At 36.6% G+C, this 20,929-nt stretch overlaps 1 protein-coding gene across 1 annotated transcript in view; it reads right to left on the bottom strand.

Moving 5' to 3' along the window:
• LOC137294568 (E3 ubiquitin-protein ligase TRIM9-like) overlaps window positions 1-20,929 on the bottom strand; it is a 189,641-nt gene that overhangs the window by 119,750 nt on the left and 48,962 nt on the right. Inside the window, exon 2 of the mRNA XM_067825612.1 lies at window positions 4,613-4,708. Coding sequence (XP_067681713.1) covers window positions 4,613-4,708 — 96 coding nt within the window. The remainder of the gene's footprint in view (window positions 1-4,612; window positions 4,709-20,929) is intronic.

The following is a 20,929-nucleotide window of genomic DNA, read 5'->3' as shown; positions in this document are numbered from 1 at the left end:
TGAGCATTGTCTAATTGCAGAACAGAGGATATTCGATGCACACAACAAATGAGAGTCAAAAACAAAATACCTTGAAATTCATGAGTGTGACATGTGGGAATAATGCATTTGCAAGTCTGACAATATTGACAAACCTTTCTGAGACTGAGTCAATATGGTAAGCCAAATTCTTCCAAATTAATTGGTAATACTGTGTCATTCTGTCTGCTGGAAGCTTAACAAGAGTAAAACGAATGTAAGCAAGAGTCAATATTTTGGAACCAAGTAATGTCCTGTTTTCACTAGGAGTATCTTGTTCATTTAAAGCTTCGAAAAACATTTCTATGTCATTGTAATTCAATACTAAGGTAAAATGTGATCAGAAACGTTTTTATAAAATTCACACATTATCACACAATAGGAATAGAATAAAATGTCAATAAATATCTTGGTTTTCTTTCAAATAATGAAATATTCAGTATAGATAGCTCCAAAAGTCATTAACAGAAGGCCACTTTAAGAAAGGAATCTGTAAACTCAAACTCAATTTGCTGTAGGCTCATTATAACAGTTCCTCACAAAGTTCAACTTTTCTTCCAAATATGAACAACTCAACCTCGTTTTAACTGTTGTAAATCTCGCTCAATGTAGATTGGGAAACAAAAACAAAATATGGGCAAACCTTACTGAAATGTTGGGTAAAACACTTGTGATCAATACTCATGTCAGAACAAACAATTTGACACTGAAGAATATGATGAGGGTGTTTGCCTGAGGGCAGACATCTGATATCGTGTGTTGATTCAACATCCACCATCTCTTACGATGAACAAACATCACATATCACTATATCCATTGCACAAAATGAGACTTTCAATTCCTTCAACAGCATAGATACTCTCTCACTCATTCATGTGTGGCACCTCACATGGCACCTCATGTGGTATGCTGGGGAAAGGTCAATGGTCAGAGTTTCACAACATTCTCTCCTTGGTGCTGGTGAAGATTTCAGATGTCGCAATTCAATACCTAATATACCTAACATTCAATAATATGATCCATGCATTCATATGAAGAGCATATATGAACCTTTTTTGGTACACACAGTTTTATTATATACCCATGTAAACTTGAGACAGTAATACAGAGTGAAATATGGATGATGTGCTTAAATTGTGTATTGCACCCAGATTCTGTATTGAACCTTCTACCTTCTTAAAAGCTCATTAAAACAGATCAATGCAAGATAATAGGGTATACAATAATATAGAATATCATACTAGTCCATTTGAATGTTTCGTATTGAGCGAGAAGATGTCATAGGAGAAGAGACACAAGTTTGAAGAACGAGTTGTTTCTCTGCTCCCATGACATCCTCAAGTGTGATGTTCTCTCTCTCTCTGCTTTATCTACACATGCACGCACGCACGCACGCATGCACGCACACACATAGGAAAGCATACATGAACTACAAATTAATTTAGATCTGGTAAGTGTTTTTTTAAAGAACTGGTTTTAACATCATATAGTGCTTACACTTATCATTTACATTAAACTACAGAAACAACTCTATTCTTTTGTCATTCAAAGCCATCAAGGTGACTGTGATTACACATATCAAGATAGAACCTAGTTCCTGGTCTTAATTAAACATTATTAAAACAAAAGAAGAGCAACATATCCATGTTTAAATTAGAAGTATGTTGAGGGTAACAAATGGTGAAGAATTCAAATCACTAAGAAAATATTTTTGATGCTACACAAACTCATTCCCTGAGGGCTAGTTTTCACATGATATACCAGAACATTAGTGCCATGATTCAAAACCATGGTCGTTGTACAAAGTGAAGTGACTGGCACTGAGTTCAATACTGCAATCTCCTTAAACGCACCTTCCAGTACACTTGAAGAAATTCCACTGGCCAAACTGAAAAGCTGCAGTTCCATAGTAGGCATGAGTTTGAGAAGCTCTCCTGGCAAACTCAATATTTATTGACCCACATGTTCAAGGTGCATGTTACACAAGCACTGGAGAACATGTAACCAGGAGTGGGTGAGACCGGTTTGCATGTGAGGTGTCATCCATTACACAATCACGTGGTACAACCCATCATGCAACATTAAAACTTGTAGAAATCAATATTTCTAACTTTATATCGCAGTTAAAGAAAATTTTTTCAAGAAGTTTTGAAATATTGCATGTTTTATCACCTTATGATGAGTTTCAGCAGCAAAGGCGCTTTCATTCAGGAAACAGGATAAAAAGTTAAGATGGATTGCACTAGTTTTTCAGAACAGGTTTTACTTGTTAGTGTATTGCAAGCTGTCATATATTTCATGCTTATGAAACTGCATTAACAGTGGAAATGAAAAATATCTTTTTGGAGGCAGATGTTCTGTTGAATCATATTAATATTTCACTTCCTGCTGTTACATACTTGAGAAGCGTTTTTTACCAATGACTTGATCATCCTGTCAAGCTTTAAACCAAAGATGGCAGAACTTGTTTGAATTAGATGAGTGTGAAAATTGTCTGGAGTGGGTGAGTGGAATTTGTTCTGACTCAAAGTCTATGCATTTTTATGGTTACTAAAACTTTGTACCACTTAATTTTCATTTAGTATCCTGCTAAGATTGTTAGATACCTAATTACCTGGGAAAATATTATAATAGATAGTATGCTGAAATTGTAAGTGTACTATCTAGATAAAAAACAAAACAACATTTTATATCATATCCATACCTCACATACTAATTTCCATAACAGTTAGTGAATATGCCACTACAAACATTTACAATTTAATCCAGATTCCACTTATAGGATAACACCCATTTCCATATTACCCGAAGTAAGGTTGGGATAATTACACACTCTGCACAGTCTTACAAGAAACTGGTTAAAATCCACCAGAGCAAGAAATAATATTTACACACATCACCTCCACAAGTAGTTTTGACAGGAGAGTCATCTTTGGTTACTTTATCCAATAATGTGTGTGTACCTAGATGTGTGTGCAAACAGGTATTTATCAGGATCAGTCAAGTCAATTCAAACTTCTCCTTCATGGAATGTGTGAAGTCTAGCACCAGTAACTCTACTCAGTTGTAGACAGCAAATAAGCTGATGGGAAACAGAATTGATAGGAAATGATGCAAACTTGGAACACTGTCAATGGTTGTCAGTTAAAGTACTGGTTTAAACATCAAGATTCATTATTTTCTTTGTTCATAAAAACTTTCTCACCATAAAGTAAACATTATACTTCACATTACAAATATCTGGAAACAAATAACCCATTCATTATCTATCTGTTTACAAATAAAATTTCACATGGGGATTAAGTATGACTTATGATGAGGCATGGTGAGTCATGAACAAGTCAAATAAAATGCATCATGGCAGTTTCAGGTAGTCAGCAGCATGGGAGATTCAGGTCAACAGCAGCATGGCAAAGTCAGATAGACAGCAGCATGACAGTCAGGTAGACAGCAGCATGGGAGAGTCAGGTAGATAGCAGCATGGGAGAGTCAGGTAGATAGCAGCATGGGAGAGTCAGATAGACAGCAGCATGACAGTCAGGTAGACAGCAGCATGGGAGAGTCAGGTAGATAGCAGCATGGGAGAGTCAGGTAGATAGCAGCATGGGAGAGTCAGGTAGATAGCAGCATGGGAGAGTCAGATAGACAGCAGCATGGGAGAGTCAGATAGACAGCAGCATGACAGTCAGGTAGACAGCAGCATGGGAGAGTCAGGTAGATAGCAGCATGGGAGAGTCAGATAGACAGCCGCATGACAGTCAGGTAGACAGCAGCATGACAGTCAGGTAGATAGCAGCATGGGAGAGTCAGATAGACAGCAGCATGGCAGTATCAGGTAGACAGCATGATAAAGTCGGGTAGACAGCAGCATGGCAGATTCAGGTAGACAGCATCATAAAGTCGGGTAGACAGCAGCATGGCAGATTTAGATAGACAGCATGTTAAAGTCAGGTAGACAGCAGCATGGCAGTCAGGTAGACTACAGCATGGTAGAGTCCGGTAGACAACGGCATGGTATGGTAGAACCAGGTAGACAGCATGAAGAGTCAGGTAGATAGCAGCATAGTATAGTCAGGTAGACAGCAACATGACAGGATCAGGTAGACAGCATCACCGTAAATTCAGGAAGATGGGAAAACAGGAATGTGGCCAGATCAGGAAGACACCAGTGTTGACACATCCCACCTAACCATAAAGCTGAAGTGCTGATCTCACCGCAGGCGCTTGTCAAGCAACTTTATCCAATACCCAATGTTTGTAGCCAAAATGTGAGGGCAAACACACCACTGCCAAGGATCACAGGAGATGTAACATATGTTCATCGTGTGTTACCTGGCAGACTAGACACTACTGTATCACAATATAGGTTTTTCACAGCTCTGCTACTTATCTTCATACCTCTGGATGCTTCATTAACCTGTTGGTGAATCTTCTATACTTTTTGCTAAAAAATCGAAGAGAAGTTAAATCTACTTGTCATTCTGTTGCTATTATGTCTCAATGGTTTGCAGATGAGTTTCCTGTGTCTAGTACTGTTTGATGCTTTGTAAGAAAACAAGATACACAAAATATACATATTCACACAAGTACTTACATTGACACTCTCTGTCATTGCTTTCAATCGCTGGATAAACTCTGTCCCTGATTTGGCCTTTTCTGACAATGACTGCAAGTTCTGTGAAAGTTCACTCTGAAATAAAGATTAATTATATATATATATGAATTATTTAAAGGGCAACACACACAAAGACACAAAGACACAAAGACACACACACACACACACACACACACACCCCTACACACACACACCTACACACACACACAACCAATCTCATAATTCCAATCAAAAATACAAATGGCATTTTACAAGCTGCAGTAACAGTGAAAATAGTTAGATTTAACTACTTTTTTCCAGTTGTTTGATAAATGTTCTAGCCTACATATTAAAATGTTACACTGACAGCACAACAGACATTGATACCCATGTCAACTCCATCTTCACAAAATCAATGCCAATATATTATATGGTCTCTGTAACTACAAAAGTGATACAACTTCTGGAAACTGTTTCTTATATCAACAACTTTATACCATCTCTCCTGTGTCATGCACAGCATTGTTCCTTATGTAATTGTCTAACATCTCTGCACACTGTAAATCTCCAGAAAACAAGGAGGTCTTGTCTATGGTTGATGCTAAAGTCAGGTTCTCCATCTGACTACAAGCAAGGCACCTCACAATATGTCACAAAGTTTTCACCACCTCATAAACTGGCACCATCCTTGATCTCAACACCTTCCACTATACCACAGTAGGAGTGATCAAATGCCTAGTTTATCACTCTGTAAGAATTAGGCAATCAAAGTTAATTAGAAGACCTCCTGTCCTCATCCCCCATTGAGTAATTGGCCTGCAGAGCCAGAGAGTGGAAGGGGTCCAACACAAACAAACACACACACACATAAGCCAACAGAAACGCACTCCTGTTTACTACAGAGTGAACACCAATAAATGTGCGAGAGGGGAGAAAAAATGTGGAAAAGAAATTATTGATCAGCCATTACTGTAAGTTAGTGGTGAGGAAATCATTACTGAGAAAACGCTATCGTAAAGACGACAAAGGATAGAGATAATAGCTTGAAATGTTAAGTGGAATGTGATTTATCGAACATGAAATCATCATAAGTTAAATGCTATGCTGGCGCACAGACAGAGATGTCATGATACGTGTTTATAATACATTCAGCTTCAAGACAGCAGGATTATATTGCATCAGTTTCTCAATAGAAAAGCCAAATGTATAACTCAGTCCATACTTCATCTTAATCATAAGTGGTGTAGATACCAAATGCCATTTAAGTACTACCATCTTAAACCAAAATTTAATTTATGTGTATTTGTATATATGTAAGTTTGTTTGTTCAGGCTGGCTTTCAAAAAGAGGAAAAATAGTCATCTGAAGACAATTTATTCTTATCAAAGGTATGGAAAACCATTTAGTTTTATAATTCTGCAAGAGGTCCTGGCATAACATAACACCAGCAAGACAACAGACAACTAATCATTAATTGGTCTGGAACTGTTCCTTCTGGTAAATTAACTGCTTATGTTGCATGACAAGCATCTTCTTTCACTTCTTTAAGTAAGATATTTAGTGTTTAGATTTTCATGTAGATTAAAGGCTATTCAACTGGAAACAAAATGTAATAAAATCTTTTGTTTCATTTCATTTGGGGATTGCTTCAATGCATACAGACATTGGAAACAATTAATCTGAATCAATGGAAATTATACTAATAACAGTTTAAACATAAAATAATTTTTCCAAGCAGACGTTTTTCATTTCACCTTACAGTAGTCTATAATCAAAACAAGCCAAAACAGTAGGTGCAACTAATTAATTAACTGTAAACAGTTGTCAGGAAAGCTGTTTGATCTCCATCCACTTAAAAACCTGAATGATTACACAGGACACATTGGCCTGTCTTACAGGGCATTAATGTAAATAATCAACAACCATATAATTAAATGACTTCAGAGCAAATAATCTGCCTTTCTTCTACCTCTGGAAACCATATGTGTTCCTGGTGAGAGACCTTCAAATATAGGTATATTTCAGATACTTCTTGAATCGAAGATGAACATAATATTGAGCATAAAGTCAAGAGGGGACATTAGATCCAAGATGTCTTAATCACCCGGAATCTCTTCCATATGGACCTAATGAGCCAGGACCAGGTTATGCTCACTTTCATGTTAAATGTCTTTGATCTGTTTTCTTGAATAGATGCCTGATACAAATTAAGGCACAAAAATGTCAACCATGTCACATATGTCCAAGAGAAGCAAATGAACTCTTTAAACATAGAATGGGATAAATGTTTCATATCACTCAATATTTACAATACACTGATTACAGAGAGTACAGGCACCTTTTGTATGGAACAAGGAAACAAAGAAAAAAATCAAACCAGATTACAATATGAGAATCTGAAACCCTGGGAGTTTGATGTGTTTTTCATCTAGCAATAACTTTCCATCAGTCTTTACATCAACCTGTATATTTTTCTAATGAACTGTTTTTTCATGCATTATCAAAGTTTATTTATAGAGCAAATGCTCAAAGTGAACTAAAAGTTGAATGTTATTCACAAGATGGACAGGACTTCTGAAACAAGGTACATACTGGCTGCTGGAAGAATAAGATTTCTGAAACAAAACTTACTACTTCCTTCAAAACATGAATGTTTTGAGACTCAAACTAAACAAATATTGTGAATGTACACATTCTAAGAGTTTGTACAGTTTTCAGGCATTAATGATTTTTTTCCCACTTGAGGCCAAAGATGGAATGATGCTGCCTGTCAGCCATCTCAATATCATCCAGCCGGCTAGCCGACCTATTGCATCATGGGAAGGCCATTACAATCCATTACAACTCATATTGGCTGACACTTCTATAGATAGCAAGCACATTTAGCATATTTGAACACCATTCCCTGAGCTGAGATGAATCTATTGCTTGCCCCCTGGGGCTGTTGGTGATTGAGCCTGAAGGTAGTTCTCCATAAGGGAGGCACATACCCTGGCAAGCCTCAGCCTCATGACTGATTCTCCTGGACCTTCTGAAGGAACATGGAGGCCTCCTAAACTTCTCTTCCATGTGTTCTATTGTCTGTACACCAGACAATGGTCCATATGAAGTCACTTTCTTGAACATTTTGCTGAAAAAGGGATGACTTGGACCTGATCAATTTTCACATTTATGAAAGACGATCTTCAAACACATTTCGGGCACATTTTAAAGCTGCCTTTGGGCATCATCTTGAGTCCTTATAAGAAGATTTCTTTTACAGATCAATCTGAGGTTGCTCTGACCGGCTATATCAAAGTTTCAACATGCTAGACAGCCAATCCTGACAAAAACTAAGTGTCTTTGTTTATCTGATCTGTCACTACTTAGAAGAAAAAGTGTTCCTGGGGTCAAACTGAATTTGGGTATGACCACTCTAACGACCAATGCAATGGGAGAATGTCAAATGACAGAATAAAAAGATGCAACTTCCCATTCAAATTGCAAACACAAGCTTTAAACAAATTAATCCAACAATTTTTCATTCAGAAGGTTTTTAACTTTCTAACCTTACAGCAACACTGACATTTTCAAGTTGACCTTCTTTACATGACTGCATATGACGAAACCTTCCTCAGGAATCAAAGCAAATTGTTTCTCATGCCCACCGTCCTCCAGAGGGAGAACTAATTAAAGATCTTAATCTTAGTCTTTGATAATTTTCTCAATATTTAGATTAGCTTGATCTTTGGGCAAAACATCAAATGACTGATCAAGAAGATATTTAAAAAATTCTTCAAGATATCTTCAGCAGAAGGATGGTGTCCTTAATTGTAATGAATCTGTCAAACTGATCAATACAAGAATACTAATTATTTCATCAGCTCATTTCTAACACATGACAAATTCTTTATCCATTGAACCAGGATCTCAAACAAGACTATATAGGTAGTAAGAACCTTTCAGTATCTGAAGCAATAGCAATAACTATTAGGATGAGTGAAACCTTTTTCCTTTTAACCGAAAGCTTAATTTCATGTAACAAAAAACTAAGCAAAAACAATGTGAAAACAAGAATTCATTGAAATTATAAGGAAATATCAATACAAAGTTATGTTTATCTATCTAGTTCTGTGCACTATACCAATATCAAATGTTGATAAATATATTGATCCCTTTGAGGTATTGCTGACAGAAGATAAAATACCCTGAGAACCTCAGTAATTTGACTACAGTTGTAAATATTGCTAGTGGGATAACTCACTTAGATGTATGCCTGTGATATAACTTTTTAGCCTGGTAGATTTTAAAGGCTCGTTCATTAATATTGCTTGTGAATCAAAACTAAATGTTGGTTTCCCTTTCTGTGCTTAAATAATGGCTACCATGACTGCATAGGGAGGACATATTTTCCTATTTTACACGCACGCACGCACACACGCATATAAATATAAAACTGTCTAAAACAACTGAAAACATTAAATAAAAAATGTCGCTTTTAAATGTCATCATTCTTTACATAACAACTGTATTTCGGTTATAACCTTAAAATGAAGCAAGTTGTAGTTGTTTCCCATCCCTTTGCAAATTGACCACACAAAATACATACATAAACATACATAAACATAAAAAAAACCACTAAAATCTAATGTCATTTATTGATCAGCTGCAACTGACACACACATATCTAAGACACTTGTCAGCTGCACTCACAGACAAAGACCTAATATTACTGACAATATACTCTGAGAACTGAACTGAATATCAACACTTCTTAGGGAAAATGCAGACGTCTGACATTTTAACACATTGTCCTAATGGTGTCTTTATACCACATGGTGTTCATAAACTTTGTGGCTGTCTCAAGAACATCACATAATTGTATTCTGCAGTGAGATTTCACACATAACCCTTTCATATACAGTCAATGTCTGAAATCCAATAAATGCACATATACGGAAATAGTTCATATCAGAACAATCAATAATGAAAAAGGTCAGTCCTCTTCAAAGAGTTTAAGAATTATTTCCTATGAAGTCCAAACCAGCTTAAGAGCATTTGGGGAAATTACTTATTGACGAAAAAGCCTTTAATGTCCTCAAGTAATCGATTAGATATTTCTGATATAGAGGCACAAATAAAATTTTTTTAATGCTACACATCCAGTTTTAAAAACATCTCAAAAACACATAAGAGATATAATACATCCTTTGTTTGAGAGATCAACGGTGTTCTTTCTTTCAGCGTAAACCAGGTGATATAGTAAATGCCAAATACAGAGTCTCGTTAATCCGATATCGTTTATCCAACAATCAGCTTTATCTGACACTTTTGTTGGTAACCAATTGAATAAATGTATATGTGTAATTTAGTCTCAGTTATTTAGTCCAACATCCTTGTTAGTCTGACAATCTGCTGTGTGACAGATAATGTCGGATTAACAAGACTTGACTGTACTTTATGAATGTTTGAGAACACCATGCTAATCAAATAACAGGTCAGTAAACTTAAATGAATGTTAGTATGAAATCATGACAAATTTTTAGTACTTCAGTTTCCAGGATCATATCCAGTGTTGAGGACTGCATGTAGAATACATGTTTGTGCACAGGGCTTCTAACTGTCCTACTTGGTTATAATGCTACACCGGATATAATGGCACTTATCTTACCTCACACATAAATGTTGTTTTCTGACTGGCAGAGTGCTCTTCTGTTATTTTCAATGTACCCCATTTACACTCAAGGTACATTGCAATACACCCCGTTGCCAATAGATTTATTATTTTTTGTACTATTTTTTTCATCTCGCATAACACTAAAAGACGCATGAATGGAGTGGAAATTGATGGACGGGAGATAACTCTAAATATGTTTTTCTTGTGCTGTCTGCAAAATTTAGTGATGACTACGAAAACATTTGACTCTCTTTCCAACAAATAAATTTTGACAAAACATTCAAATATAGTCTCTGTGAATACTAAGAGGGAGAATTACAGCAACTTTACTAAGACAATACCTGCAGCAAAATCCAGCAAGATGTAAGATTAGAATAGCTTGGTTATTCTCACAGAACATAAACAAACATTGGGGGTACTTCAACCCATGCTCCCCTTGGGTCCAGTGAACAACTTATCATATTCTCCTAGACAAACGGTGGCATTATAATCAGGGTATGCCATACCTCATGCATGAAGGATGTGGCCTGTGCTATATCAGGGATCAGACATACCAATTATATAAGGGATGATCTGTAAAATGTTTCAGTAATTGTATGCATCCCACACATACTGGATGATCTGTACTAAATGTTTCAGTAATTGTATGCCCCCAAACATACAAGATGACCTGTACCAAATGTGGCAGTGATTGTATGCACCCCACACATAAAGGATGACCTGTGCCCATTGTTTCAGTGATTCGATGTACCCCACTGATATGGGATAACCTGTACCAAATGTGGCAGTGATTATATGCACCCCACACATAAAGGATGACCTGTGCCCATTGTTTCAGTGATTGGATTGAATGCGACCCACTGATATGGGATGACCTGTACCAAATGTTTCAGAGATCAGAAGTACCCCATAGTGCTTGTCACAAACCTTTATATCAGTGAAGCAAGTCACTGAATGGGCAAGTACAAGATGAGACACAGCATAAGTTTCCATCTGCATGCCTCAGTGTATCCCTTGCCACAGGGATCAGCATTCATTCATCGGACATTGGCTTGCTTCATCCATGCATGGCTATAAAAACCTGTAGCCACTGCTGCTACTGCTGTAGTGCCTTGACTGAAGCTACTGGGTGGCAGCAATGTGCAAGCCATGTAAACACTGGTGACATTACAGCCAACTCATGTAGACACCAACTATTTCTAACAAATTGACTGAACCAAGCATCTATCAGCAGCTGATGAGACAAATGGAAAACTGTCCAATTCATGACATATGTTGGACAATTGAGACAGACAAACATTTTCTTTCCACTGCCATGGCAATCATGAGCAGGTCAATCTCTAAGGTATTTGGAGATCATGTTAATTCCCTGGATTGCTGCAGTTCTAAACCAGCCACATGAGGAAATTGCCTCTTCCAGAGCACTGGACTGCCCAACTACCATGGCAACATCTAGTGATTCCTGTTAGCATGCATAGTACCAGCCTGCTGGCATATAACACAGGTCTGGTACATGTGTACGTAAGACATCCCATACCGTTCTTGTCTTGATCTAGCCTATATAGTACTATCAGCTGGCAATAGGCATGTTGCCAACCCTTCAAATACATGTATTCTTTGTTTAAATACAACACATGCAGCACTGTGTGCTACTATGAATACTATAACAATGGTGAATGTACAGTAATGACTTTACCGATCTACTTCCAGACTGCATCTGATCTTGTCTTCTGGGATAAAACACAAATTTGGTTCCTGTTTGAAAGATTTATGAACTGCTTTGAGCAAACAGTATTTCTAGCAAGCTTCTGCAGCAGCATTTATGCAAAGAACTGTCTGTTACCAAATATCAGTTTTGATTTGCATTACATATTCAAGAAACCCCATTCCAGTATTCAGTGTGTCCAGTCTTACATTACTGTCTGCTGCAATACCATATTAATTATGGTATGTGTAAAGGAAGACCATACATTGAACCAGTTGATCACTCATAGGTATTTAGTGCTATCAGCAGAATTATAGAACAGCCAGATGAAAATTCTGAAATGATTTGTATGTTTGGAAAAAATTTATTCCTGTGGCTTGCTGTCTGTGCTGCTCCAGCATTAACAGTTTCACAGTTCAAGCATCATTTGCAAGCAGGAACATCTACAGGAGCACTACCTTGCTGGTAACACCAATTGTCTTGTCAAACACTTTTGAAGCATCTGATTGAGAGCCAACATAAACTTGCATCTTCTTTCTCTTATAAGGAATTAATGTCAATTGAAGCCTTGTTAATCTCAATACCAGCTGTTGGGTTTTTATTGTACACACTATGTATGTAACAACATTTGGCACTTGAGTGGAACAAATAACAAGATTACAACAACAACAACAAAAAATACTTCACAATTTACACCAGCCAATATATAAACATCCATGTACCAGGTTTAAATGCCTCTGATTACTCTGCATTAATACACTATTTATAATCTTCAGATGATTGGTTTTCCATGTTCATCCCATAGGACACCTTCTAACTCTCCAATCTCTTGCATACTAGGACACTAGTTTAGCAATACAATCATAAATGTCATAATTTTGGTCACGTAAACCATTTTGGAATGTGAAACAGATCTCCTTAACATATGGAGAGCTGATTTAACATTATCCCATGTTGCAGATGAACAGTTTCTTTCAGCAGATTGAGAAGGTTATTGCTAGTGCCACATTTGCATGAAATACAGATGTAGGAATTAGCAGGATGGTTAAAAACTCCAAACTGAATGGAACCCATATATGAACTGAGTGCAAACGGAAGGAGTCAAGCATAAAATAGACATTTGATTTGAAATTAGCTCTTGAAGCTTTAGCAGACTTATGGTAAGTAATCTGGAACGAATTGATTCTTTGCATCATAGTGAGATTTTGCCCCAGAATCCAATTTTGGGACTGACATATTTTTAAATGAAATATTAGTTCTGACGCAATCACTATACTAAAACAGATATTAGGTAATAAGTAAGTTTCTACGGTTGCACACATGTACAATTTCTTTTAACCCTTATTTATTGTCACATATTGTATTTCATCAAGGTATACTCATTTCAACTTATTGATATTCTGTTCAACAGGTATGTGAAACTAGCATACATAGTTACCTTCCATATGACATATGGAGTGGAAATAGTGTAATAAAAAGTTGCATGATGACAAAACATGGCCATATAACCCTCCCACCAATAGCTACTTGTAAGGTGTCACTCACTATTTCTGAAATATCTCCTTGAGACAGGTAGATGGATGTATACTTAGTAGTAAATGAAGATAACACCTGGCTAGAGTGTATAAAAAAATCATTATACCTTTTACCTGGAAACTGATCTTAGGTTCATACAGTCTCAATAACAGTCATTTCATTTTGATTTCTTACAAATGGTAAACGATGACATTAGACAGGTGGTATATTCATCCAAGATATCTTTTTTGAAGGAAAAGGAAACTGTTTGCTTATTTACCTGTCCATAAATTACATTTCTTTCAAACAAATACAGCGTTTTGGTGTGACAAGGTGCATTTAAGATTCTAAGGTCAGTGATATGCTTCACATTCTTCTTGCATAGTATTTTTGTGTCTGATGTTTAATAGTACACTTTGCAACATTCACAATACATAATGATGGTATGTGAATAACTGAAGTGTGGACAGACTATCCATTAATTAATCAAAATTATGACCAGTGTCCCAAGTCATCTGGGTAAAACGTAAAACAAACAAGTATATATGCCTACCTAATCCATTAAGTCATACACATCCACTCATATAAAACATGACGAAGTTTAAATTTTGTTGAATACTGATGCATTTCTTAAAACGTCCTAAAAGAAAGGCTCTGAAAGGTCTTTTACCGCAAACAATATGAAACCTATTAAAATTATTGAACTGAAAGCAGCCAGAAATTGAATAACTTAGCCTGTTGATCTGCACAGTTCATCAGAGCACACTTCACATGTGAGAAACTCCACTACTAAATGCTTTTTGTCAAAGACCTCATCAATAAACAGCCATGTGAGTTGAGTAATGTATGCTTTTCTCAATGAAATAGACACCTACTCATTACAATCAAACCACCAAGAGCCAGCAGAGACAAAGCTGCCTGTTGAGACTGGGAACATATAACCTAGCCTCACATCCTTCTATATCTGCATGTAATTATGAAAGCCTCGTTGGAAACTATTGGGATTTAAAAGTTGGAAAAAACACAATAGCCATCACAAAATATACAGTAACAATATAACATATTCAGAACATAACCACACATAAAGAGGTTTCAAATTTGACAGGAAATGCATTACACATACACAATACTTCCTATCATACACATGAAAGTCATCAGATACAATAATTAAAATAATGCAGTGAGACATTTTGCAGTGATTATAACTACCTCCACAGTTAGACATTGGTAATCATTAGAACAAAGCTCCAGCCACCAAATTGGCACTCACTCTCTCTTGACACAGCCAAGGAACTTGTAGTTCTGAACTAATTTGGGCCCTGTTTCACAAAAGTAGAAACCTCACATAGATAATGAATGTCAAGATCTAAAGCACTATTTCTACCATATCACTGTGCTTTGGAGGTACATGCTACTTATCCCAAGGTGCTTCAAAAATTATTCACCAGATTTTTGTGACATGACTTCTGATTTTTTCAGCCAGACTCCTGACATCAGAAACACTTATCCAAAATTCATAGAATGAGTGAGTGCATGGAGTACTTTACATAACACCAACAATGATGAACAAGAGCAAAGGGGTCATTGTTACACATCAAACCTATCTCTTCTTTGATTGGTATACTAGAAGTTGTGTTGATAAAGAATGATGACAATTTTTATGGATATACAAGATTGTTTAGTCTGTGAATGGTGACATTTTGACATAGATTCTAATGCAGTGTCAAGTTGTCTGTCCATGAAAACTAGCATCATTCTATAGCAAACTGATGTTTGAAACCAAACTAGTATGTGACTCAAGAGTCATACACTTACCACTCGGCCACCTACTGCTACAGTGGCATAGGCTAGCTTAATGGAGAACTTATCCACAGCGCTACACTTTTTCCCGAAACATGACCCTTGGAGTATTTTTATATTTTACTCTCTTTACAACCTCAGCAGGATCAGTCAAGACATAAGAGAGCAATTAACTGAAATCCTTACTAGCTTTGGTGACAGATTATCATTAATCACTTTTACTGCGATCTATTCTGGTCTTAGCGGCTTCATGATCACAACCTGCCCTCATACACAGCATTCCACATGTTGGGGGTATTTCAACACTTCTTTTTTCACATTCTAAAAGTAGTTTTATCTTGTTTACTTCTTCCCCAAACAGTCCAAGGTTTATCAAAGAGTTAAACAAACAATTCATAAAGTAAAGATTTGCCTTTCAAATAAATATCATTAAATCATTCATCTTAAAATGAACTGCTTTCCCTGCAAAACTGTCCAAAGCAGTAACTAAATTCCCTTGTCAGGAAAACATTAACCCTGACAGCAGCAAATATGTTGTTTTGTCATTGTAAATTTCACTTCTCGCCCCTTCCCTGCTGATTTCCTGACACTTTTGAAAAGTTCCATGTTTTGGTGTCAACAGGACATGTTTTTACCACTGAGAAGACTTGCACCCTTTGGCCTCTGAGCCAGCAGATCCCCATGCTACAAATGTTAAAATAACATAACTTGTCACTCTGTGACGCTTTATCTGTATCTCATAATCTCAAAGCAACTTTTTTTGTTTTCATCTCCCATATAAGACAGGGGTCTGTGCCAAAGACAATTGTTTTCTCCCTATTTTTTTCTCTTAAAAAGTTGAAATTTTTTACATGACCCCTGAATGAAGTTACCCAATGTCACCCCTTACATGATGTTTTTTCGGCATGTATCATCTCAGAACAACATCGTTTTCTCCCTGGCAGTCATCTTTTAAAATGCACCATTGGAAAAAGTACTGACTCTTATCTGTGTTTAAATTGTGAGCAAAGAAAAACATGCATGGAAGTGATACTAATTTGTTTTAGGTTTGTTGAGGTGAAAGTCAAGTGTTTTCAAACTCTAATCAAGATTGTAGCTCTTCAATGTGTCTTCAGTGCACTGCATTATCACATGTTGACTAAGCAACATGCCACTTTCAGATTTTTTTTGTATCAAGAAGTTTGAAACATTTTCTTTATTGCTATCTGAAACCATTAGTGAACATACAATCTTCAAAAGTTTACGAGAACATGTTGTTTTCACATCTCCTACATAATGATTTATCTTTCACCTTACTGTAAGTACAATGGTTATACTCTCGGCGAAAATGAAATAAAGGTTAATTAGCATACATGGAATGATTCTCAAATGATTTTATTACTCTGTCCAACTTCGGACTAAAATATTTTTGAACCACTGATGAGATGAATGTTGAAAATTATGAAAAAATTAATGTAACCAAAAACGTGTTTGAACATTTTTGAAAAGGATTTTTCTTCAAACTCAAATTAAGACATGCAAGAAGACATGTGGATCATTGCACAATGAATTTTGTTCCTTCAATTACACCCAGCCAACCCTGGTATTGGCAACATCTACATGCAAAGCAATAAAGTGTTACTACTACTCAAATGGTAAAAAATCAGAAATTGATATTCTGGCACAAGAAACATGAGGGTTCTGCAACAATGAATTTATCTGGAGAGTTTCCCTTAACAAAACTAGATGCCACACATGCTAATGATATACAGACTCAGTAAATGAAGTTTTATAAGTAAACACAAGGCTTCCTCCATCTCCAAATGATAACAACTCATTGTTTCTTCACGTTATTTAATCAACTCTAAATAGATGTGGTTTCCTTGAATGTGGTCAACATGGCGAGTTTCAGGTCATGGATGGCCACGACCAAACACACATAACAAAGTCAGTCTAATACTTTACAGATGGAAAAATATGTCAGTGACAATGATCCATCCCCTATTTGAAAAAAGAGACCTTTATATTGTCTAACATCTCACCATGGAGTCATTGCTGATTGTCCCAGCATTCTGGGCCAACCTCCAGGTGGTCTCTCACTGTATGTCATTGGCTCCCTCTTCAACGTAGGGGGTATAAGCCTGTCTGATTGGCTCAAATTCAGTACCACGGTATCTGTGTGACATCTCTATGTTATGTAACGAATCTTGCAATTTTATATATAAGTTTAATGAAATATTTCTGTGAAGACTACTGATTCAAACTTATACCCCATAATGGGTATAACGTATCCAATTGGCGATGATGTATGTATTAGTGAGTCTCATTAGGGGATACATTATACACTGTATAACCATAAGTGTTGAGTTTACTAACAGCTGCAGAAGAAGACCAAAGCATGGAGATGAAATCATGGACCCCTACTTCCGTACCAACTGTTTCCAGGTTGATAATCCACAATTTCAAATATAGTCCTGACAGTGTAGACAACTTAAACCTTTTTTTATTCTGTCAGTGATATTTGATATCTGAGTTTGAAATTCTGAAAGACTCATCATACACAGTTGGTGGTTACATTCAGCGGCGAGAAGGCAATATATTGCTCCTTCTTTGAGAGGAAAAAAAAACGTAAGTTATCCCACAAAGTCGTACCTTTATTAAAACAATCAATCACATTTTATTACAAAAATACAAAACCTGCAAACCTAGGATTTTCTAAAGACACAAATTACTTTGAAGCATGGGCAAGATTCGTTTTAGAAGACAAGTAATGTAGCATAACTGACCTGGTATATATATTTCTGACAAAAGCATCTAACCTTAGAGGCCACAAAAGCACTTCAATTCCATCATTACAGTGCTTCCAATATGGTTACAAGATCATGTTGTCCCTCTGTTCAACTGCAATTGGTTCCCAGCAGACATTACAAATCCCTCAATGCCAATTATGTTCACTTTCTACTAACAGGTATGGTCATCAAAAATCCCAGAGATACCCCCAATATGTGTCATGCCTATCCTCCCAAACAAGCTAGTCTCGCTCTGTTTTATTTGTCCTCATCAATCCACAACCTTACTAACTAGCAACAGAAAACTACTTCTTATGCTGAAACTACAGAACAATTTCACCTTTTCACTCTCCAAAGTAAAAGCATTGACTATTGATATGCAGAGTGTGAAGGAATGTCGCATTTCATGTTATCACTAACCATGGACTTTTGACTGACACTGTTTTGCACCAAAGCACTGTTCCTTCTGTAGCCAATCCATGAAGGTCCCGGGGTAGAATAAGCCTTCAGCAACCCATACATGCCATGAAAGGCGACTATGCTTGTCGTAAGAGGGGACTAACGGTATTGGGTGGTTAGGCTCGCTGACTTGGTTGACACGTGTCATCGGTTCCCACTTGCGCAGATCGATGCTCATGTTGTTGATCACTGGATTGTTCGGTCCAGACTTATAGCTGGAATATTGCTGTGTGCGGCATAAAAAGTCACTCAATCCTTCTGTAGTCAGTGGTAACATGTGTAACTTCTAGTCTGTTATCTACTGATATGATCCATTTACTCAAAAAGATTAAGCCATTGCACCATTTCTATTTAGCTGGAGAGTTAAATTCAGGAATATCTTTAAGCAAAGGTTATGATCTCTTCAAGAATAACTGAATAAGAAAACATTGTAAAGCATACATTACAATAAGTTTCAAGCCATTTTGCATATGAATCTGATCTGATAAATTGTTGACTTTATCAACAATGATTAAAAAGCCCTATAGAAAATAAGTGCTTGTGATAGCATTTCCACTTGCCCATGTCAGGACATTCAACACTGCACAAGCCCTTCTCTTTAGCTCCAACATGCTCAGCAATTACCTGTTACCCGACAGACTCAGTAATGATAGGACTCTTCAATTTCTAAACTGGTTCATTGAAATTTTACCAGCAGTTGAGTAGTGCCGCCTCTGGGACTATCGTGAGGGATAAAGAGAGATAAACCCTGCCAGCGATTTTGTCTCGAAGGAATATCAAACTTTGCATTTTCCATGCCTGGTTGTCACTGATACAGTACCGTTAGTCATCTACAATTTAACCAAGATATGTTTTATAATTGTTTGATTACTGACAGCAGAAACTCTTAATATCTCATTTCACCATGAAAGTGTTTTTTTTTCCATACAGTGTAACAACTACCACTAATTCAACACTATTTTCTTAATCAGTCGCTTGTCATACTAAACATGGTCCTGTTGATGAGCCCAAATTTGGTAATAGAATTTCTACCGCTTATTCACCAGACAAGAAAAAATCAAAATCCTACCAAACTGGAGTTTCTTCAGCACCCTTTACAAATGCCACTGTACATAATGATCTTACTGATATCTCCAAGAGTAAACTGACCCATGACCAAAGCAGTTACAAATGATCTATTTCACATGGATTCGTGTTTTGGTGCCGTTACCTATGATGGGGTCAGTGATCTTGATCTCTGTGCTATGAAGTGTTTTGACAGAAATTCAATTCAGTGATTTGTGACGTGAAAGTAGAGATTTAATTTCCATAAATCAGACATGAAAGAGATACATAAAGGTATTGTATGCATGCCTGACAACATTTATGAAGATACTGTATGATGATACTGTCGATGATTACATTTGATAGTCATCATTGTTTTTGCCCCTGTTCATATTAAAAAGTGAAATGGTTAAATGTGAGATGGAATGAGAAAGCACAGTGGTACACTTTGAAGCCGAAGTGAAGTTGTAAACTCATCAAACTAAATCTGATGACTGCCATATGCTCAAAAGTTGCAAGGTGAAATAATGATAACAAACTGATGATATAAAGCTGATTAAGATGTTTGTTTTCATCTTTGATGTTTTCTTAATAATGTCTTCAGATGTTCCTTTCATGTTTTCTGTTATCAGAAATTCTGAAATAAGGTGTTCCATGAATAATATTTTTATGTCAAAACTTGTTTTACTGAAAACATTATCTCAGTCATACCCTGCATGCTTCCTAATTTTTTTGTGCTGCTAATTCTGCTGTATATTCTTGCACTATCAAATGTATGATGGTGGCTACAGACCCAGCAAGTGTATGGTGTATAGTTACCCTTGTTCTGAATAACTAATATAAAAGACCAAACAAATGTGAAACTACCAGTAATTAAAAAAATAAAACTCATCACCAATCACAGATGTTGAAAAACAGCACTAAAATATTAGCAAAGTCTAATTCACTTCCATACAAAAGCAAGCAGGTGTAGCTAATTCCTCAGTAATCATGAGGTATGGTGTGTAAAGGGATCAAGGAATAATGGAAATGGGGAACTAATTTCATATTCCCACCTGTCCATTCTCACCTCGTAAACAAACATTCAGCATGTGCAGGACAACTGAAACCCAGTTCAATTATTGTGGAGATAAACGCAAGGTAATTAGAGGCTCCAATTCATATAGTTAATGACACATGATAAGTTTACAGCAGAACCTTGCCTCCCTAGTAATTGAACCTATACAGGATGGTCACACTTTCCTTACCACTATGCTTCATCAATAAGTGTGAACAATATACCTCAAATGATCCTCTATATGCTTTTGACAACTCTGAATAGTTCATCTAGGCTTTGCTTTCCCATGAACTCTGCTTTTGTTTGAACAAAA

The sequence above is a fragment of the Haliotis asinina genome, chromosome 8 (assembly GCF_037392515.1).
Source record: "Haliotis asinina isolate JCU_RB_2024 chromosome 8, JCU_Hal_asi_v2, whole genome shotgun sequence".
NCBI lineage: Eukaryota > Metazoa > Mollusca > Gastropoda > Lepetellida > Haliotidae > Haliotis > Haliotis asinina.
This window is presented reverse-complemented; position numbering and strand designations above follow the sequence as displayed.